This window comes from Halichoerus grypus, chromosome 13, assembly GCF_964656455.1.
Source record: "Halichoerus grypus chromosome 13, mHalGry1.hap1.1, whole genome shotgun sequence".
NCBI classification, from domain to species: Eukaryota; Metazoa; Chordata; class Mammalia; order Carnivora; family Phocidae; genus Halichoerus; species Halichoerus grypus.
The window spans coordinates 4,163,578-4,186,923 of record NC_135724.1 but is presented as its reverse complement, the minus strand read 5'-3'; the positions used below and the strand labels follow the sequence as shown (position 1 = coordinate 4,186,923).

At 38.8% G+C, this 23,346-nt stretch overlaps 1 protein-coding gene across 7 annotated transcripts in view; it reads left to right on the top strand.

Annotated features, from left to right (window-relative positions):
- Positions 1-23,346, top strand: part of ZNF407 (zinc finger protein 407) — a 537,168-nt gene that overhangs the window by 257,681 nt on the left and 256,141 nt on the right. For all 7 annotated transcript variants that reach the window (XR_013443237.1, XR_013443236.1, XM_036117005.2 and 4 more), the window contains 2 exons: positions 10,700-10,866; positions 14,537-14,620. Coding sequence is in view for 5 of the 7 variants with exons in the window: in XM_036117005.2 (XP_035972898.2) it covers positions 10,700-10,866; positions 14,537-14,620 (251 nt within the window). In the remaining 2 variants the exon portion in view is untranslated. The remainder of the gene's footprint in view (positions 1-10,699; positions 10,867-14,536; positions 14,621-23,346) is intronic.

The window sequence follows — 23,346 nt, the reverse complement described above, 5'->3', positions numbered from 1 at the left end:
GCCCAGTATTTTTAGAAACATTGATGTGGGTGCACACCGGGAATAAGAATCGCATGGTTCTACTGAGGCTAGAGAGGCCATCCAAGGCTAGACGCTAACTTCTCTTTCCCCAGCACCATGAATATCTGAACCTGAATATTATCTCTGAGTCTGTGGCACACAAGAAACTGAGCAATACTGTTCCTATGAAACTATCAGCTTTATTAGCAAAAGGGGATTGGGATTTATTCTATAGAGATGTATGAGATTTTTCTATAATATATATCTGTCCTAGTAAAATTCCATACAATCATGTTAATGAAACATTTTCTTTGCGTAATATTGTAACACCATAGTATAAAGACCTTATTACGACTTTTATAAATTCTGTATGAATCATAGTTTTTTTGATGACTAGGACTGTGCCAGGTTGTTTGAATTGGGACAGAAATTCTTGTTCATACTCGGCTTCCGTTAATATATCAGTTGTGTTTAATTTTAATATATTTATTTATTTGAGAGAGAGAGAGAGCACGAGCCAGAGGGGCAAAGGGAGAGGGGGAGAGAATCTCAAGCAGATGCTGCACTGAGCACAGAGCCCGACACAGGGCTCCATCTCACAACCCTGAGATCATGACCTGAGCCAAAACCAGGGGTTGGACGTTCAACCTGCTGAGCCACCCAGATGCCCCTAATTTTAATATATTAAAATTTTAAAAGAAAATTACTTTAGTTAATTTTGTAGTTGATTTTGTGTATTCGCGCTTTTCTCCTTTTTGCAAATCTTACCGGTAAAATCTGTTCTGTTTATATTTGTTAACCAGTTCATTCTAATACAGTAAGTAACTGGTAAGATTGTCATCTGAAAACTTAGTAGAAGGTTTTCCCTTGACATGTAAATGATCTAGTCTGAGTTTTTTTAGCTCTTTGGTAACATTTTCATAGCATCTGCAGGTGTGTAGCTTGAAGGACAGCTGTCTTTGTTAGCACTAACATGCTCTTTGGAAGGCTGCGTTATTTGGCCAAATATAAAAGTGAGCTCATCATAGATCTCAGATGAAGACATTGTTATGGTAGGTTTTTTTTCACCAGACAGGCACAGATTTGTGGCTTGTATGCATACATACTGCATCTAAGTGGTCCTTGGCACTTGGAAGGGTAAAGGCACATTTACTTCCTTAGAAAATTATAATCAAGTAATTGTGAAAAGCAAGCACTGAAGAGACATAGGAAGGGGAGAGAGAAAAACAATAATAGATTGATGATTCCTTTTGTCCTCTCGAAGCTGAATTCTTCTCTCTGGTTGTTGGAGCCATCTTCATGTGACTCTGCTTCGACTCCGCAACTTTAGTTCTCCCTTCCATGCAGCATGCTCCCCACCCACCCATGGGGGTTCAGATGATTGGCTCGCTGCTCACACACACCGCCCAGCGCCTCTGCTTGTCTCTGCCTGAGCTCGTGGGTGCCTGCTGCCGGCCTTACGTACTGACCTTTCTGCTCTGTTCTCTCGGGCTCACCTCAGGCCCCACCTCTTCCAGGAAGCCTTTCTAGCCATTTCAGTCAGTAGCCACCAGTGCTTTTTCTTTCTTTTTTTTAAAATTTTATTTTGTTTTATTATGCTAATCACCATACATTACATCATTAGTTTTTGGTGTAGTGTTCCATGATTCATTGTTTGTGTATAACACCCAGTGCTCCATGCAGAACGTGCCCTCTTTAATACCCATCACCAGGCTAACCCATCCTCCCACCCCCCTCCCCTCTAGAACCTCAGTTGTTTCTCAGAGTCCATAGTCTCTCATGGTTCATCTCCCCCTCTGATTCCTAAGCATCTTAAAAGATGCTCCTTAAAAAGCCCAACGGAATGTGGTGCTTTTGTGTTCTAATTATTTCGCTGATATTAGTGTTGATCGTTTGAACCATAGGCTCCTTTCACAGAGGCATGTATGTCTTTTGTTTATTTATAGGTTTGAATGTAGCACGGGTCAGTGCTGGACACACACTAAGTTCTAATACATACTTTGTTGTTGTTGATCAGTTGCTAGAGAAGGAGCTGAACGATTATAATCTGAAGATTGTTAGGACAGTGTTGTAAATGTCCAAACACTTAACAATAGTCAAGGCATTTGTGATGAAGCTGTAAGTAGAGTTTGAAATTCGTTTTTCAGGGCACCTGGGTGGCTCAGTTGGTTAAGCGACTGCCTTCGGCTCAGGTCATGATCCTGGAGTCCCGGGATCGAGTCCCACATCGGGCTCCCTGCTCAGCAGGGAGTCTGCTTCTCCCGCTGACCCTCCTCCCTCTCATGCTCTCTGTCTCTCATTCTGTCTCTCGCAAATAAATAAAATCTTAAAAAAAAAAAAAAGAAATTTGTTTTTCAGTTTATCTCAAAATATGTATATTAGAGCAATGACTTAAAAGAAATTTTCTATATACGGTCTTTAAACAGTAATATTAGTCCTTTATTTGTGACTATTTTAACCTTCCTTACATAAATCCAGTGTTTTCTTCCCTAACCTGAAGCGATAAAATTTCATTTAGTCCAGAGTAGAGGATTGTAGCAATTTAATATATGTCTTGTTCTTCAGGACTTGACTTCTATGGTTAGTTAAAATTGTTTCAACTTCCCAAGCCCTCCAGCTCTGTGAAACCCTTGAAAGGGGGTAGTTTGAAAAGGAGGGGGTAGCCTGCAATGGGAATGGGTCTCATATGCGGTATAATTCCTTCCACCTGTTCTTCTCATGTTGGTGTTTTAGAGCTGTGCAGGAAACATAAACTATTTCAGGACTAACCCAACTTCTCAGACCCTGAGAAAAAGACTTAGTGGAGCCTTGTTTTCGGCAGCACTCAATTCAGGTTCTTTTGCCCTGTAGCTCAGGGTGTGTTGGGGACATGAGTGGGGGGAGGGATGTGACCTCTATCATCGAAGACAGGGATTGGCACACTATGACCTGCAGGCCAGATCAGGCCCACTGACTGTTTCTGTAAATAAAGTTTTATTGGAACACAGCCGTATCCTTTGTTTATGTACTGCCTGCGGCTGCTTCTGTCGTAGGGAGGCAGAGGTGAGTAGTTGCATCAACCCGATGACCCACCACAGAGAAGATATGTACTGTTCTTTACACGGAGCCTTTCCAAGCCCCTGATGGAGGACACTGTTGTGCTGGTGAGCGCTGGATACAGCACATGCAGGGGAATGGGAAAAACCCCAGCCAAACTTCATGGGATGGTTTTGGGTAGACTGGAGTTTATGGTCTCTTTGACAAAGAAAAATTTCATGGGAATGAGATTTTGAAGGATGAATTCAAATCTCTGAGGGCATAGCCCTTATAATCCTTGAATGTTTTTCTTTAGAATGAGTCATTCTCTTGGTTCTTAGTAGACTAAAGCAACCTGGGATTAATATTCTGCTTAATGCTCCTCCCAGAAGTAATTTTGACACAAAGCTTTTCAACCTTTGGATTGGATTGAAAGAGCCAGAAAAGGTATTTCACAGCTTTTAGGATCTGAATGATATGTTAAGAGGTTTTAAAATGACAGGCTTTGGCGTGAGTGAGGTTAAATTTCTTTTCCAACTAGTTAACAAGGATCTAGCCTGTTAATTAGGCTAATTATCACCTGTTCAGGGCAAAAATGCACTCAAAACTCTTGGCTTCAGTAGCAGGCTCCCTTGCGTGCTGTATAAAAGCCCTGAGGGCGGATCGGGGGGCAACTTTCATCTGTAACCACACTTGAGCCTGAAGAGTTAGTAAATGAAACCTTTCTAATCTTAGCTCTTTGTGGCTTCTTGATATAAATCATGCTCATGTTTTATATATAATCAGAAACAGGCCACTCTCCCAGTCTAGCCTAATTCAAGTAATCTGGATACTAGTATTATCAAGGAATATTTTTGGTGTTGGGTTATAACTTCATTCATTGAGCCAGAGTTTTTATTTGGACTTTGTACACGTACACCCACACACAGATATTTGGACGGAGATGCTCAGAGGGACCCTCAGTGTCCTCATACTCATTATTTAGCTGTTGCTGTACCTTTTGGATTACTCAGTTCAGAGAGCATACTGATTTATTTTCCATGCAGTTTAAAGTTGGGTATTTTATTTAAACATGTATGTAGTACTTTGAAACTTCATAGATGAACACAGTTACTGTGGAATAATACTGGGGTTATTTAATGTGGGTTTAGTGACTGTTGCACATGAACGCGTCTAAAAGCAGGATTGTATATTTTTACTCCGATGTTTCCCGGGCCAGAAACAATACAGGCATCTCACAGTTCTGGTGCTTATGGATCCTGCATCTGTTACCATGGCAGAATGTCCTGAACTTTGTCATTGTGCTTTGTTATCCTTTGGGGTACTTTTTCAGCATAAGGCGCTCACATGAATTAATTGAGCATTGTAGTTGCTCTTCAGTGGTTGTCTTTAGATGCCTTTTATGTCCTTCTTTGTTCAAGAAAGTGATTGTTTGCCGTTATGTTTGCAGCTCAGCAGAATTCCTATGGTGACCCTACTGTGCTGAGAGTCCGTCATTCTCTATTTTCATTTCATCTCTTAGTGTATTATCATATCATTATGAAATTAAAATCATTTTAAAAAGAGGCTTTCATTCCCAAGAAACTGCCTGGGCGTTGGTAGTAGTTGAGTAACTTAGGAATTGTGGAAACAAATTCATTAGTATGTTGAATGGTTTTGGGGGAATCACGCACACCTGGCCTTGTGTTCACGGTTCTATAGTCGGTGTTTCCCCATGAAGACCCGCCATACCTGGCGGTTACGTGTTTGCAGCCTCAGTTGGGCTTTACAGGAATAGTTTTGAATCAGTCAACACCTTTGTTTCACAGTTTTGAAAGATAATAACTGCATGATTAGTTAATATTTTGACAAAATTTAGCTTACTCTTCTATTGAAATTGTATCTGTAGCACAGCAGACCGTGCTCAGTGCTGCGTGGTTTTTGCAGATGTCCATTTGTGTGATTTATTAACTTGACAGGACTGGTCCAAGGAGTCATGTAGAGAAGATAAAAAAGACTGTTTGATTGTTTGATTAAAATAACTCATTTTTGACTTGTGAAAAGTTTCAAAAACAGTGAAAGCATTTGGAAAGGTGTTCACATATGGCCACATTGACTTTGGATTCCTTCTCTTTTAAAAAACAACAAAATCGCTGGGGCACCTGGGTGGCTCAGTTGGTTAAGCGGCTGCCTTCGGCTCAGGTCATGATCCCAGGGTCCTGGGATCGAGCCCCGCGTCGGGCTCCCTGCTCAGCGGGGAGCCTGCTTCTCCCTCTGCCCCTCCCCCTGCTTGTGCTTGCTCTCTCCCTCTCTCCCCCCCTCTCTCTCTGTCAAATAAATAAAAAAATCTTAAAAAAAAAAAATTGTGTGGCTGAACAGGTGTAATTCAGTAATGTGGCTGTAATTGAGTGGTGTCAACTCAATACAATTTGTAATGTTTTTCTAACAACAACAACAACAAAATGAGAACAACAAAATCGTAGCACAAGAGTGAACACTATGCCCCCCGCCCCCCCGCATGCCTTAACCCCTGTTTTCAGAGACTTGGTGTCGTGCATGCTTTCACATGTGGACTTCATAGGTTTGCATTTAATGTCTTTCCCTTTATGAAAAATTATGTAAATGGTACAGTTCTGTACCCAACTTGTTTTAATGCAGTTACATTTTTTAGATGTTTGCTGATAAATGTAGCCCTAGTTGATGCATTTTTACTACATTATGATATCCCATTTTGTGATTAAACCCATTATTTATCTACTCCCCAGCTGGTGGATATTTAAGATTGTTTCTGTTTTAATGGGGACAATTGCGTTTACATGCCTGTGCTTGTGCCGGAGTTTCCCAGTTACGTATACCTAGACTGAGCTTTCTGGAGGAGAGGGAGGGACAGCTGCAGCTTTAAAAAGCATTGCTAACGCAATTATATCCTAAATTATCCTGAATTGGAGAGGTTAGAAAAGAACATAAAGATATGCTACTGACACCTCTTGCTGTATTTAAAAAATTATAAAGTAGTAAAGCACCAAAGTGTCAAGATACCCTTGTCTTCATATGTAAGTGGGATGTGTACAGATTTTTTATTAAGTTGGTAATAAATTGAGTCAATAATCTACCTAATAGGGTTTAAAATACTTTAAATAACATTTAAAAATATACTTTGAAGAAAGTGAGTATAGACTCTCCTGTTAGGGTGTTTACTTTCTATAGTAATATGGAAAGATAAAGACACAATTCAAAATAGAAGTTATATATTTTGACATAACTTGTCTGCCCTTTAGGTATTCAAAAACAGACCATGTAACAGAGTTTACGTACGGCAGAAGCACCTATTAAGATGATGGTATTAGTCATATAATTCAGCTCCTTACTGGTTCTTGAGTTTTACTTTGTACATAATGCCTACTGACACCACTGTGAGAATTTATAGTTTTGTTATATATCTAACAATGAGGATATTTAGTATACTCACTTCAAAATTTTAAGTCTAGAGATGTGGGTTTTATTTAGTCTTGGCTGTGTTATTACAAATCATGTCATGAGTGATTCAGGGAAGACAGGTTCCCCACCAGATTTAACAGGGAGACCAAACAAGGGCCCAGAGCCATTCCAGGTGTGGGAGGGATACTAAGGAGGAGACTGCACATAGAACTGTAAATACAGAAACGTACTGGAAACATATCGGAAAATGCGTAGAATTTAATTTGGGAAGCCTTATAAATTTACACTAAAAGATGAACCCTTAATTGACGTTCATATCATAGCTACCAACATGAAAAAGGGCTTTATTCTAGAAAGTTGGACATCTCAATCCCTGGAAACCAGGAACTTTGTAATGACATCTCTTGGTAGGAATTGGCACAGGTGTTATGTGTAACATGCTATGTTTAAAATCATTTCCCTCAAAATGTACAAATCATTGCTACGTTGTCCTCTAATTCCACGTTTTTGAGAAGTCAGGTATCATTTTGATTTCTTTTGCTTGTGTCCTCCCCCGCCCCCGCCGAAACCTTTTAAGATCACTTTATATCCGGTAGAAACATCTAGTGAAGCCTGAGGAAAAAGCAGGTAACAAAATGCCCTTTCTCATTACAGGTCTTAGAGTACTATTTGGCATTTTGAACTTTCTAGTAAATATTATAAAGTAGCCAGATTATGTAAGACCTGGAAATGGTGTTGAGGCCACCTCCTCTCCCCCCAGAGATGGCTTTCTGCACAGCACAGTTGTTATTCTTCTGCTATGACCTGTCATATCATTTTTTAAAAATTTAATTTATAAGCATTTAAGATTTTAAAAATTAAATTAAGAACTTTAGAATACCAAAGAAAGTTGCTGAAACAAATATGGGAAACATGGATGTGATTCATACAGTATGCAGTTATGTCACGTTCTGTATGTTTGAAACACTCACGCTTTGTAAAATTAGCAGAGATGCGCAGGAAGGTAAGAGGACCGGATGGCATGAGCATAGGGAGCTCCTGGCGGCCAGCGTGGCCCCTGTGGCTGTAACACCCCGATCTCACATGCTCACTCAGAGTCTGGGGAAGACTGACTCAAGAACAAAACTCTTACTCACTAGTTTAGTACTTCAGCCGGTCGGTCCAGAATTATTTCTCGAGCACCACTGTGTACCATGCACTTGTATGGGCCTTAAGGATACAAGGTGAACCAAGCGCCATCTTCCTATTGTGTGCTTGTCTCATTTACCCTTTTAGCATATAACCTTTATGGGATTGTCTCGTAGTCATCTTTCTGCATCCTTCAATTGACCTACTAGAAAACTATCTTCACAATAAAAGAGGAGACTACCAAGTTTTTACCAAACAGAACTCTTTTGTAATAGATCATAATTCCAGTTAAGAAGTTTTTCATGGAAGACCACCATGTGGGGATAGAAGAGCATCACCAATAACATTTGATCCAAGCTAATGTAGGTCACAGGACATCACCCTTTTTCTAGGAAACTGGATGGCCACCAAGGCGGGTGGCAGGCGATCAGATTCCCAGTGGGTGTGGTGCTTCCAGTGCTGGGACCCTCATTATGCATTTGTCTCGCCACGTCATCCCTGCCACCTCTCCATGTCCATTTGTCCCTATCTTTTAACATCTAAATTAAATACCACCCCGGGAAGCCTTCTTTCATCTGTCCCACCCCATTAATTTGCTGCTGCTTTTAAATTTAGGATGGCATTTTACCTTTTTTTTTTTTTCTTTTTAATATGGCATTGAGGTTATTTTTGTCAATGTTTTTTTCTCCCTTAGTAGCCTGTGATTTTCTTGAGAGCCAAATCTGACTCTTCTTCCTTCATCTCCTCTGTCTTAAAACAGGGTATTGTGGGCATTCAGGTCTTTCTAAAGTACATCTAGAACACACATTGATACTTCCCTTCTTGGGTCTACATGGCAGAGCAGAACATGTGTTCACTCAGGTTCTGTCCTGGAGAGGCCCTGGGATAAGCTTCTGGAAGGCCCCAAGGAGAGCTGCATCTCTTGGGTGGATGTCGTTCTTACGGACTTGTGTGAAGGCCAATAATTTACAGTATTTGAGACTCAGAATTTGTGTAGTTCCAGGAAATACCCCTTTGAAGAGTAGGTCTGATAAGGATACTTTTCTTGCTGATATTTCAGGTTCTTGTTAAAATACAAGCACATGAACTTATTTTCATAAAGCAAATTGTAAAGCACGTGAGGTTTTCTAAAAGTCAAGCGGTGGCCTTAGTTAGTTCTTTGTTATCTGGCTTTTGTCGTTTCCTGACAGACACTGAGCTCTCGTTTAACATTTTTATTATGTATGAATAATAGAGTACATATATTGAGGTTTTGTAGATGTAATTTTGTTAAATGTACATCATGGTAGATTTAAAAATGAGGGATTTATTTTGTCATTCATAAAGTTGTAATACAGTGCAGAGAAACTATTTGTTAAAAGATAGCATCTACTTAACCTCCTTATTTATTTCTTGTAGGAGAAGGTTAGATCCACAATAAATACATGAAGAAATAAGTAGATAGGGGAATTTATCTTGGAAATAAGGTCCCTGTCATGGTTTTGAAATGTTAAATGCATGAAGACCCGTCAAAGAGATATACGGACATGATATTTTTTTTTACACTGCATTTCGAAGTATTTAGTTATATTTGTCAGTCTCTAGTACAGTGAGCAGTGATCAGATGATATAGTAATTTCAAAGTCAGTCTCTGTTAATGGGTGTAAATAGAGTGTTTCTACACATACATTATATAGATGTAGTAATTGGCAATTTTAATATTAATGAAGCACTTAAGATATTTTATATGACATTTCTTAAATATTTAGCAACTTTTACTTCTGTAGCATTTAAGATCTATTGCTACAAAAATATAATTACATATAACAAATGAAGAAGGACTTTTATAAAAGCTGACTTCGTAATTCACTTCCTAAGAATTTGTGAAGTTCTGATGATTAATTTGTTAAGTTAATCTGTACTTGCTTCAAAATGAGAAAATTAATTATTTGGAGCTCAGGATTTCTTTTTCTACCTTTATGGGGTTAAGGAAATTTGTAAAAATCATAGTTAAAGCCTTTATGGATAGAATGCACATTTTTTACATCTCATTTATATCATAATTTAAAACGCACATATTATAATCCTATTTTTTTAATTGCATTAACTTACTAAAAGTATAGCCCAATTTACGATATTCAAAGCAGGCTGCCACAGTCTGTCTCTTTTGTGGTACAGTGCTTATCCACTTATTAAAATATTTTAATTTTGAATATTGGGTTTTAATTTGCTTTTATTTGACTGTTCATTATCCTGAATTAATTAGCTGGACATTATTCATCACAGGCATTGCTTTAAACTAAATTGTATTAGAAATAAAAAGTAAATTTCAGTGATGATTTCGTGAATGCAAGCGACGAGGGACAGAAGCTCAACCAGAAGAAGGATTTAAGTTTTTGTTTATGGTTCATATTGCCTTGACTATTAAAGGTATTAAAAGATCTTTGTGAACTGTGGGGCTCTAATATTTTCAAGTTGAGTACTGATCTGTTATTTTCATTTTTTTTTTCTATGCAGGAGATAATTGAGGTTTATTTTTCTCAAAGGTTGTTTTATAAAAGTTATAGTTATAATCTTATTTTTATTCTTACCAGAGGAAACTTTTTAAATCCATCCTTATGGTAACACAGAAGGACACCTTGTTCAGGCAACGCGTGTGCGTTGTCGTCGGTCCCCAGGAGCCCTGCAGTGCGGGGCGGCCGGGTGCGCGGCTGGAGCGGCGTCTGCAGGCCGGGCCCGTGGCTGACTGCAGCCGGCAGCCCCGGCCGCCTCCGCCCGGCAGGGAGCAGGGCTTGTCTGAGGAGTTTAGTATGGATAGCTTTTCATTTAGCCTTTGCTCTGACAGCCCGTGCCCTGGGTAAGTGGTGTAGGCCCGTACAGGTGAAATCTATTCTCACATTTGCCTCAGGGGTGACTGGACTGTAACAGAATTTTTCAAACCCGTTGGGCCCAACCGCAAAGCAGAGAATAAATGGCTGAAGTGCCAGGCCTGGACAGAAAAATCAATGGCTGGTTATACAGACATGACAGGCCCGGCCTGCGGTTCTCCTCACGGAGTCTGTGCACCCGCCACACCTCAGGGTCGAAGCACGCGTCTGTCGGGGGCCGGCGTGGTACTGCGGGGCTGATACTCACATCATTTTCTCTCTCCTTCGTGCAGGAAATTTACATGCCACTTGTGTGACCGCAGTTTCACTGAGAAGTGGGCCCTGAACAACCACATGAAGCTCCACACGGGAGAAAAGCCATTTAAGTGTACCTGGCCCACGTGCCATTACTCATTCCTCACGGCCTCCGCCATGAAAGACCACTACCGGACGCACACAGGTGCGCAGCCCGACGTCGGGGTGAACGTGGCACTAATTACCTCGCCAGTGGTCTGTAGAAATGGTTTCTCGTTGGAAGAGTTTGTCTTAAGGTGGTACTAAGGAAATATTAAAAGCCATGGTCTCCTTCCATTGTTTTTCAGTGCTACTCGGGTGGTTTTAAAGTGACGTTTTAATGCCAGTGTGTGTACACACGTGCGTGCTTGTGTTTGAATCAAAATAAGTTTCATATTTAGAAGCTCATTTATGTTGTGTGTGTACATATACATGCATGTGTTTAAACAGATCTTCTTAGATGTAATCTTGATAGAAGATCATTTGGGGACAATTTGTTTTCATAGCGGACTAATCTTGTAATTTGTTACTGATATAAACTCAGTGCCATACTATTTTTGAACATTATTGATAAGTTTTGGTTTTATATACCATTTAAAAAAATTTTAATGAAATTAATATTTCTCTTAAGAGGAGAATAGTATCGGATCCAAGAGTTTTTGATAATTAATACAAAGAGAAGAATCTGAATTTAGCTATTACAAATTTTTTAGATAATTATATATTTGAAAAGTACAAATCCACATACGTTTTACATCACAACATTTAAAGAGGTGTATGGAATTTAAACCAGTTGATAGTGAACACCAGCATTCGGAATACATCTATGCTAGGCATGGTCCTGAGAACTCTCCGTTTGGACCTTCATAAATATATAGCCCGCTAATACCCTGTTGTTATATTCACTGTTTATGGCATGTTTTCCATTATCTAAGGACAGTGGGCCCCTAAACTCCTTACAGGCTTACAGTTGAGTACTCTCCTTATCTCTCTGTGGCTCTGCTGCCATGAGCTATTTGTTATTTTTGTAGTCTTCTTTCTCTTTACACTTCTCCAAGTATTTTGTTTCAAGGAAAAAAAATAATAAATTTTAATCAGCATTCCCAAATGTTCTTCTGATTGCCAAGAATCCTATATTATTGTTAGAAATTATAGGTTAAAAGTTCTTCTGAAGCAGTTTGTGGGAAGGCCAGGCCTCCTTAGCTTCCTTGACAAGGGCGGTGACGATTTAAGGTCCCCAGCCTGCCCTGAGAGATCACTTATATCGAACAGCAGATGAAAAGCCAGTGCAGATGTAATTTATCGTCGGCGTTTCCTTCTAAAGAATAATTGTGGAGACTTGGCTGGATCAATAATATGGATTTTTGTTGTTAGGTCTTGTAGTCTGCACCATAATGAGAGATAGGGGACAGTGGCTGTTTTCTAATAGAAAATAAAGGATTGGTTTCCGTGTCTTTCTACATTTGAATGCAAAATGGCACGCTTGAAACTAATTCAGGTTGTTCAGGAAAGTCTCCTATTAGATCCCTGCTATCACATAAATAGGGCATGTTAAATGAACCCCCTTTATGGAGTGAAATATTACACTTAATTTTTTTCTTCAAAATTTTTGTTTTGAAAAATAGTCTGATTTGACCCTAATGCCTCTACCCCTCAAAAAAAAAAAAAAAAAAAAAAAAAAAAAAGGAAGTGAAATCGAATTTAGAATGAAAAACAAATCAAGCCACCAAGGTAAATATGACATACAATACATTGTAGGCTAACATCCTAAATAAAATTCTACGCTTCAAAAAATCAAGGTCACTAATGTGTCTAAAATAGAATCACATTGGAAATTAATAATTTTGTCTTTGTGCCTATACATATCTTCAAATAGGAAAGGGAATAAAACTTAATATTTTTATATAGCATATTAACCTGTAAAGGGTGTAAATCTCATGAGGTTTTTTTCTGTTTTTATGTTACAAGAAAGATGTAGATCACAAAGAAGTTCATAAATGGGACAAAGGAATCCTCGTTTTCTTGCATCTGAGAGTAATAAGAATACTCTGTCCGCATTGAGCTTTGCTAGTTGGATGGCGCAGCCCTGCCCCTGCCACACCGCCGTGCACACGAGTACGCTCGCAGGCGGGCACGGGGGAGACCGGGCACAGAAGTGCTCCCACGTGCGCACGAGGGGTTCACGACCACATTGCCGTTGCTGGGGTAGACGTCACGGGGAACGGTTTTGCCTCCACATAGAGGAGTATGTTACTATTAACGAGCACATTATCTATGGGATTCTTAAAAAGTCTACTTTCAGTGTTATTTAATTGATAATATGGCTAGTTGGAAAGATTTATACTCCAAATTGATTAAATAATTAAATAAGTGATTATAATTAAACTTTATTCTTCACAGCCGTCTATTCTATTCTTTTTTTTTTTTTTTTAATCTTGAGATGATGATGCCAAGGGGCAAACTTAACCCCAAAATAGGAAAGCACAGATAGGAAAAATATTTAAATTCAACTTTATTTTATAAATGATAACAGTGAACATTTTCGCATATATTGGGAAATGAAATTAAGCAAAATTTGGTTTAAAACTCTCTGTATTAATATATGTTCGTCTAGATGACAAAAGCTAATAATGGTCTCTAGTGAAGGGGAGACTCTTTTTGGTTGCTGAAGTTATTCTGCCTTCCTACATTTACTATTTTTTTCTGACTTTACAAAAGCAACCACCATTTTCCAAACACATCAAGCTAAATTTCTGTTATGAAATGCCAAAATGTTTTAGAACAAAGCCAGCTGACTCGGGCAAAACTCTTGAAAGACTTGTTGCATTAAACATCTAGATGAGTAATGATAGATACAAATGATTTTTTTTGTTTCTGGAAAAGTATTTTATAATTTCACCGTATCTCTCCATGGTTAGCATTTTTATTCTCTTTTGCCCTTCCCTTTGAGCCTTGTGGGATAAACTGCCCAGCTTGGCAGCGCTTATTGCCTAAATATGCTGCCGGAAAAAAGATAGATTGCATTTATAAACTGTAGGGGAAAATGTTCACTTGTGTAAAAATGCTAAAATAAAATGAGCATTTATACACTTTTAACAAATACTAACTCTGCCAAAGCTGTCTCTAATTGTTGCAGAGGTTTTCAGTCCAGAACTATCATTAAAGATGGATAATTGAAGTTTTTGTACAATTTCTTTAGCAATCCCTAGACTTGTCTTTTTATGCCATGGAAGTTTGAGAAACATAAACAGCACTGAATTGTTATTGGCACTGAGTAATGTGGATTTTATTGTTAGTTGGGATATTCCGTGTGTTCAAGGAAACCCTTCAATTCACGTTATTAAGTAGGAAGTTATTAAAGAAGAACCTGATAGGATCAGGTAAAACCAATTCAATATCCTTCAGTTGTTGGAAAATTCAATATGTTTTATTTAAGCAGAATCCTAGATACTGTATATTAACTATTCCAAGCAATCTTTACTCAGCTCAGAAAGGCCAGATGTATGGGAATTGTAAAAAATCAGGATATGCATAAAAACTGTTCAAGTGCATAAAGCAGCCCCATCTGGAAGACATCTACCAGAAATGAAGTTGTACAAAACCATTCCATTGATAATAAAGCTAATTTTTATGGGTCTGACAAGTATGTAATTATGTTCAGTGGTGCTTTTCAGATTTTATCACAGTCAATAAACCGCAGTGGTAATTTCATTCCCATTTGACATATTTACATGGAAACATTTGATTGGAGGAATTAGTAACCCTGAAAGCCTTGATAGATATGTTTTAATGATCTGTGACCTCCGCAGTCCCTCATCTGTTTATTGTTGCAACAGGCGAGAAGTCGTTTCTGTGCGACCTCTGCGGCTTTGCCGGCGGGACCCGGCACGCCCTCACCAAGCACCGCCGCCAGCACACAGGTCAGTACGGCCGCCGCCCGCCCCTGCCCGGCGGGTCCGCTCTCGGCCCGCGGCGCCGTGTCTTGTCGTTGTACGGTCCCTGTACTTGAGGGTCTACTGAGAATTCTCTTTGAATAACGTAAGATTTGGATTCACCTATTTTTAGATGTTTAAAAAGTCGGCCTACTGCATGGTTCGGGGATCGGGCGGCCTGTGTAAATCCATGTTATGTAGGAGGGGAAAGAGCTTGCCGCCACTTGCAGACACACCAGCCTCCCTCTCGGCCCATGAGACTGTGCCACGGACATGGTGGGTGAGGCTGGGGGCCCGGCTGGCTCTCCGGCGCGCCCTCTCCCCTCAGCGTCTCCCACCTACTTTCTTGCTCACCCCTGCCTCCTTGGCTGGCAACCGGCTTATCCACAGCCCCCCTCCCCGCCCTTTCCAGCTACTTCTTGGCCCACCTAACCACCTGACCCTCTAGGGGCAGTCCCTCTGTGAGTTGGGAACAGTAGGTGCGGTTTTAGGTTCTTGCTGTTTCTATTCTTTTTGCTCTTAAGAATGGAGAGCTACTTGAGTAGACAGCGACGTGGAAGAGGATTCGTGTTCGTGATTCGCGTTCTTTATGGTTCAACAAAATCAAATAGGTGCCTCGGTTAGGAACAGTTAAGAATGAAAAGTTTTAAATATTCATTAAAATCGATCACCTACCCGGTCTTATAAGTAATTATGTTAATAGTTGTAAATTATACGTGCCGGGGACAGTGCTGTTAACGGCATTGTCCCTTCTGATTATTAACAGAACTGTTTTATTATCAAAAGTGACCTAGTTTAGATGCTAAATCATGTGGTAACACAATCTGTCACTGAATGTTGGGCTTTTCCTTGGGGACCATGACAGTGGGGTGTTTGGCGGTCACACTCAGAGTGGCATGAAATGAAGATACATGTTGTTTGTGGGACATTTTGAACCTTGATATGATATATTTAACAGCTAGCCATAGGTAGCTCTAGTACCCATCGTGGTATTTGTAAGATTAATAAAAACTAATGCCAGCTACTTCTTTCAGACCGTGCGTGTATAGGATTCAGGTCTCCATACAGGGTAAGAGTTATTATCGAATGAAGAGAAATTTCCAGTGTTTAACTTGATGTTGGAAGCATACACTTAATTCTGTAAACGTGGAAGTCCACTTTCAGTTTATAGTAGCAACCTGTGGCCACAGCCCGTTAATCCAGTGCCGTCGGGAGTCGGGGTCAGGGACGGCAGGAGAGGCCAGCGGATGGCAGCCCTCCTGGGCAGCCGTCTTGGAGAAGTTGGAGTGTGTGTGTGTTGTGGGGGGTGTAAAGCGTGCTCACGTGGGGTGCTTTACTCTTGATGTATTCAGTGTATTGGTGCCCGAATGTTACTCTTGCGACCCTTGTTGCTCGCCAGGTCACCCCCAGCTGCAGCCTGGGGACCGGCAGAGCCTCCCGTGTGCCCCCTCTGCCATGGTGCCGGAGCTCCCTCTCCCCCTGCGGTGAGGACAGTCGTGCTAGGATCCCAGGCGCTTGCAGGTGATCGATCATGAAGCCTGCGTCGGGCAGGCACAACTTTATATTTTATGTCAGGTCCAGAGGCTCCTTATTACTTTGCTATTAACTTTATACCATATAGGACAATGTCTCCCAGACAGAGGCATCTGTCTTTGTGGCATTTATCTCCCTCTGTGGCACAAATCAAACATGATTCTTTAATACCAAAGTCAGTTCTGAAGACTGTTTGCTTCAACCAAACAGCTTAGTACAACTCAGTCTAGGCCCTTGGCTTTTATGCTGGATTTGTAATATTTAAGCATCATACAGCTTGTTTTTTTCAAAGGCCAGAATTGTATGGTGCACTGAAATCTATATTTCTCTGATGTATTCCTCTTTGACATGGTTTACCTTTTTACCAGAGTGCCCACGCAAATTACAATCAGCTTGGAAAGGGATAGGTATCAAAAGTGTTCCAAATGGCGTAAATAATTCCCTACTGCAATACAGACTGTCTAGGGGGCTGACACAAAACATCTTCCATTCCAAGATTTACTTTTATCACCTGTCAGAGACCCTTGATTCAAGGGCACAGGAGCAAGTCCTCACGTGTAGTTGAAGAGTCTTGGCCAGCTTAATAACCACCAGCCTGCCCAAAGGAATGCGAAGTGTGAGGATCCATGAGAAGTGTGCAGCCCTTTTGACAGATTGTTGACACGCAAAGGGCACTGCTCTGTATCCACAGCCATTCTGGTGTTCCCCCTCCGACTTTCTTTTACTTTTCTGTCACAGCTACCTAAGATGCAGAACATTCCTTAATGGTTACTTTGGCCAAGGTTGTTGTTCGCAAAGGAGAGTATGAAGAACAACATGATTTAATATGCACTGTTATGTCACATAAGGGGAAATACAGGAGGAAAGGAAATTCACCTTTGTTTTTGCTTTTTTGAGTAGGGTGTACACAGCGCTATTGACTTAGAGGTAGCACTCATCAAGAGTAGTTAATGCCTTACTCATAGATTTACTCATCTTTCTGGCTTTAGAATGACAAAGGATTCAGAAGGACTGTTCCCAGTGCACTGAATCATTTTGATCAGTCGTTAACAAGTGTATGCACCTCTTCATCGGTACCTATCTCATTTCAGGCATTAACAAATATTAGCAAACTGGAATTCTTATTTATAATTTGTAGATTTTTTTTTTTTTTTTTTCAAATTTTACAACCTAGAAAGCGAGTTTATTTCTTTGGCTATATATTGAGACTAACAAACAAAAAAACTACTTTTGTGTTTCTGAAGTATAGTTCTCTGAAGAAATTACTTGAAGAAATTTCCTGAAATTACCTGAAGAAATTATCATTTGTGGATGAAAAAAAAAACACCAATTAACATATTTGAACAGTAGCATCAGGCATGTACCAAAACTAATAAATTACAAATTAATCATGTACAGATTTGATTAAACTGTAGTTTGTATAAATTGACATGGGGTTCTTCCCCTTCCAGGAGCCTAGACACGCTTGAGCCTTCCTTTACTTAGTGGTTATAGAGTAGGATTTTATGTAGCATATTTTGGTAGCATTATATTTTTTTTCTCTGTCAACCCGTATATAACTCAAAATTTCTTACTGTTACGCAATGTAATCTACAGTGTTGTCAAGTCTGAAATTATAGCTCATTGTAATGTAATGCTAGCTTAATATGAACTTCAAATTATTAGAATTATAGAGAATATAAATGACATTATTCTTTAAAAGTGTTGTTTCTAAGTTTCGATTGTGTCACATAAAAATGTCATAAAAATTTAGATGAAATAAGCTATGTTAACCTTTTTTTTAAGTGCTTATGTTAAACCTCCAAACCAAGAAAATTAACTTTGAAGAGCTTAAATGACCTTTCATTTACAGTGCTAACTCAGACAATGAGTCCATGATGTCACCCTTTATCCTCTCCAGATAACTGCCAAATCCATGAAAAATGGATAAAGATGCCTACCCCAAGGCTATTTGAATAAACAAGTTAGCAGTGAGTTATGTACCACATATTTTCAAACATTAGTTTGAATAGAATAAGGAGACATCAGGATATAGTTGTCTATTTGCTTAATGAAAAAAAAAATCTTTAAATTGTTTGACCACTTAGATTCATTATGTTAAAGTGGAAGATTTATACTACCTAACTTGACCTCTTCTTATATAGCTACAATAGTCATGACCATATTGTATTGGCATAAAGATACACAGATACTCAATGGAACAGAATAGATCCATGCTTACATTTTTCAGTTGTTGTGACCAAGGTACAATATTTAGAGGTAATCTAACAAAGGATGTGCAAAACCCCTACATTGGAAACTGCAAAAAACTGCCAAGAGAAATTAAAGGACCTAAATAGGATGATATACCATGTTCATGGACTCAAAAGACTCAGATCCCACCAAGCTTCTTCTTGTTAAAAAATTGGAAAGCTGATTTTAAAATTTATATGGAAATACAATGATCCAGTGCTCGCTTTGGCAGCACATATACTAAAATTGGAAATGCAACGATCTGAAATAGTCAACTTTGAGGACGATGAACAAACCTGACTTCATGACTTACTATAAAGCTACAGTAATCAAGTCACTCTGGTATTGGCATCAAGGAAGACAAATCTATGAGTGGAATGAACAGAGATTACAGAACAGACCTACATCTATATGGTCAGTGGATTTTTGACAAAGGAACAAAGGCAGTGCAGTCTTTTTAATGTATAATGCTTGAACAATTGGATATCTGTATGCAGTAAAAATGAACTTTGCTCTATATGTCATACCATGTATAACATTAACTCAAAACTGTTCTTAATCTAAATGTAAAACTTAAAACTATAAATTCTAGAAGGAAATTTAGGAGAAAAATCTTTGTGACCATATATCAAAGATTTCTTAGCTACTGCATCAAAAGCCTCATTTGTAATTAAAAAAAAGAAACCCATAGCTTGAGCAATTATAAACTGACAAATTAAAAACTTTATACATTAATTAGGTACTCCTCTATGAAAGACAAGAGAATGAATGCAAAGACAGACCAAAGAGTGGGGAAAAATACATATAAATCACAAATCTTATTGAGCATTTGTATTTGTAATATATAAAGAAGTCTCAAAACATAAGTATAAGAAAACAACTAACCAATTAAAAAGGGGTTGAATGATTTGAAGAGACATGTCACCAAAGAATATAAATGAACGGCAGATAAGCACATGAAATGATTCTCAACATCAATAGAAAAATGCAAATTGAAAGCACTGACCATACCAAGTATTGGTGATGATTTGGAGCAGTGGAAACTTTCCTACACCGCTGGTAGGAATATAAAATGGTCAGACCACTTTGGAAAACAGTTTGGCAGTTTCTTACAAAATTAGTATGTACCTACTAAATGACCCAGCCAACCCACTCCTAGATGTTTACCCAAGAGAAAAAGAGATACATATCCATGCATAGACTTGCACATGACAATTTATAGCAGCTTTGTTTGTAATACCCCTAAATGCAAACAATTCAAATGTCCTTTGTCGGATGAATGGATAAACAAAACTGTGGTACATTCATATCATGGAGCGCTACTCTACTCCTAGCTAAAATAAAAAACAAATATTTACACCTGGAGCAACATGAGTGAGTCACAAAATAATGCTGAGATGAGGTCAGACAAAAGAGAATACGTACTGTATGTTTCCGTGTATATAAATCTCTAGAAAATGCTAACTAATATATATTGATAGTAAGCAGATGAGAGTTCGTTTGAGGATGGGATGAGCCAGTGAGAGAAAGGGGTATAAAGAACCTCTGGGGTGGTGGCTGTGTTCATTGTCTTGATTGTGGTGGTTTCAGTCTGCCTTGTATGGTCAGTCTAGATACGTCAAGTTAGTGAAACAATTAATAATGCGTGTAGTTTTATCCAGATGAGTGCATCACTTTGTGTTTCTGCTGTCCATGTGAACTGCTCTGTGACATTGGTGTGTAGTTAAAATAGTCTGCAGTCCAGTTCTTATAATGAAATGTAGAAGTTTTCAGATATGCTTCCGTGTGGATGTTTATGTTTTTATGATATAGCATATTTCTGTACCAAATTTGAAGACATAGAGCCATTTTCTTCAGCCTTATACAAGATGAAGATCATCAACTGTCTCTCAAACAAAAGCAAAACCTGCCATCATCATGAAAGTGAGTTTTTGTATAAGTCAGTTCAGTGTAGTTGAGTTGTCTATACCAGTGTAAGTGACTTGACCAGCAGTTTAGAGACCAAGAACAAAGAGTTATTCAGGCTGACCCTGAGTGACCACTTGATTGGGGTGTTATAGATGGGATGTATCTTGAGAACAAATTGATGAAAGGTACAAAAATGCCTCCGAACTCCCAAGATTTTACTCTGCTTTGTATATGTTCTTCTTTTTACAAAAATTAATCAAATATTTCCTTGTAGGATCTATTAAATGGTATCTCTATGTTAAATTCACTTTGTGAAACCACGTAATTGTTTTGTATATAAAAAAGGTTGCCTTTTTCCTTGTTCGGAGAGCTTGATGAGAAGCACTGGGGTGTGTGCTCCTTCTTTCGTCTCTGTGAGAGGGCACTGTGCACATACCGGCGCTCAGCTGCTCCGGGCATATGGGCGACAAACGCAATGAGGCATGGGACCCCGTGAGAAGTACCTTACGCATGCTTTGTCTTCTCGAATCCTCATAACTGTCCTGCTTCTTCGGTGGTTTTACGCTTCTGATCTTGTCCAGGGGGGTTACAGGTAGGGAGTGAAATATGGCAAAACCTGGATTGGGATTGAAGTCCATCTGGCTTCTTCTGACTGCCCCCCGCCACCCTGGGCTGCAGTGGCAGGTAGAACACCATCAAATGAGATGTGGATGCATTCAGCTAACTGCCATATTAATAGACTTAGAAAGAAAGGGGGATAAGATTCTAAACATTCTGGTTTTCAGCACAGATGTAGTTCTGTTGCTAGTGGAATTGATGCAGGGTAATTTTATACCAAGGTAGTTCTTCCTTTGTTTTCTACATAAGTCAGTATACTTATAAAACTATTCAAAAAACACCAGAATTAAGAAGTGGCAAGTGGAATTATTGAACATACATAAAATTAATTTATATGTAAAACTTCTCATAAAGAATGTTTGCTGAGAAGAGTATTATTTTATATTACAAATCATTTTGGGGAGGAGGTGGTTGTGATATTTTCTCTAGTTCATTGCTGTCCAGCAGAAATGTCCTGTGAGCTACACCTGTCATTTTAAGTTTCCTGGCAACCATATTAAAAAACAGAAAAGTAACAGGTGAATTGCTTTTTTAAATAGTTAACTAAATGTCTATTCATGTCTTCTGCCGATTTTTTACGTGGATTGTTTATTTTTTGGGTGTTGAGTTTTACAATTTCTTTATGTATCTTGGATACTAACCCCCTATCAGATATATCATTTGCAGATATCTTCCCCCATTCCAAAGGTCGCCTTTTAGTTTTGTTGATTGTTTCCTTCACCATGCAGAAACATTTTATCTTGATGGAAGTCCCAAATAATTTATTTTTGCTTTTGTTTTCCTTTCCTCCAGAGACATATTTAGTTAAGGAGTTGCTATGGCCAGTGTTAAAGAGGTTATTGCTTGTGTTCTCCTCTAAGATTTTGATGGTTTCCTGTCTCACATTTAAGTCTTTCATCCATTTTGAATTTATTTTTATAGTATAAGAAAGTGGTCCAGTTTCATTCGTTTGCATGGAGCTGTCCAGTTTTCCCAGCACCATTCGTTGAAGAGACTGTCTTTTTTCCATTGGATATTCTTTCCTGCTTTGTCGAAGATTAGTCAACCATACAGTTGTGGGTCCATTTCTAGACTTTGTATTCTGTTCCATTGATCTATGTGTCTTTGTGCCATAGTGTCTTGATCACTACAGCTTTGTAATATAACTTGAAGTCTAGAATTGTGATGCCTCCAGCTTTGCTTTTCTTTTTCAAGACGGCTTTGGCTATTCGGGGTCTTTAGTGGTTCCATATAAATTCAGAAGACATGAATAGACATTTTTCCAGAGAAGACATCCAGATGGCTAATAGACACGTGAAAACATGCTCAACATCATTCATCATCAAGGAAATACAAATCAGAACTATAATGAGATACCACCTCACACCTATCAGAATGGCTAAACTTAACAACCCAGGAAACAACAGATGTTGGCTAGGATGCAGAGAAAGGGAACTGTCTCACCCTGTCCTGTTGTTGGGAATGCAAACTGGTGCAGCCACTCTGGAAAACAGTATGGAGGTTCCTCAAAAATTAAAAATATAACTCCCCTGTGATCTAGCAGTTGTACTATTAGGTGTTTACCCAAAGGGTACAAAAATGCTGATTCAAAGGGGCACATGTACCCCAATGTTTATAGCAGCATTAGCAACAATAGCCAAATTATAGAAAAATGCATCAACTGATGAATGGATAAAGAAGATGTGGTGTATATAGGAATATTTTTCAGCCATCAAAATGGATGAAATCTTGCCATTTGCGACAGCGTGGATAGAGCTAGAGTGTATTATGCTAAGAGAAATAAGTCAGTCAGAGAAAGACAAATACCGTATGATTTTACTTGTGTTTTAAGAAGCAAAAGAGATGGACATAGGTGGAATTTAAGAAGCAAAAGAGATGAACATAGGGGGAAGAAAAGAGAGAGGCAAACCTTATAAAATAGACTCTTATAGAGAGAGAACAAATTGAAGGTTCCTGAAGGAGAAGTTGCAGGATTGGGGTTGGGGGAAATAGGTGATGGGAATTAAGGAGTGCACTTGTTGTGATGAGCACTGGGTGTTGTACGTAAGTGATGAATCACTAAATTCTACTCCTGAAACTAATATTCACACTATGTTAATTAACTGGAATTTAAATAAAAGCTTGAAACTAAAAAAAAAAAAAATAGTTAACCAAATATATTAAATTATTATCATTCCAACATGAAATCAATATAACATTATTAGTGATATTTTGGTTTTTTTTGTTCTAGGATTTTGAATTTTGGAGTGCATTTTATACTTTCAGCATATCTCAATTCAGAGGCTAAATTTTTATATCAAATCTGTGATTTATATTTCGATTTGATAAAATTTATGCTTCAAAAAGTAGATTCACATTCCCAAGCTGTTCTATACAGACTTAAACATTTTTTCTGTAGGTAAATCCCTTATCAGTTTTTTAAA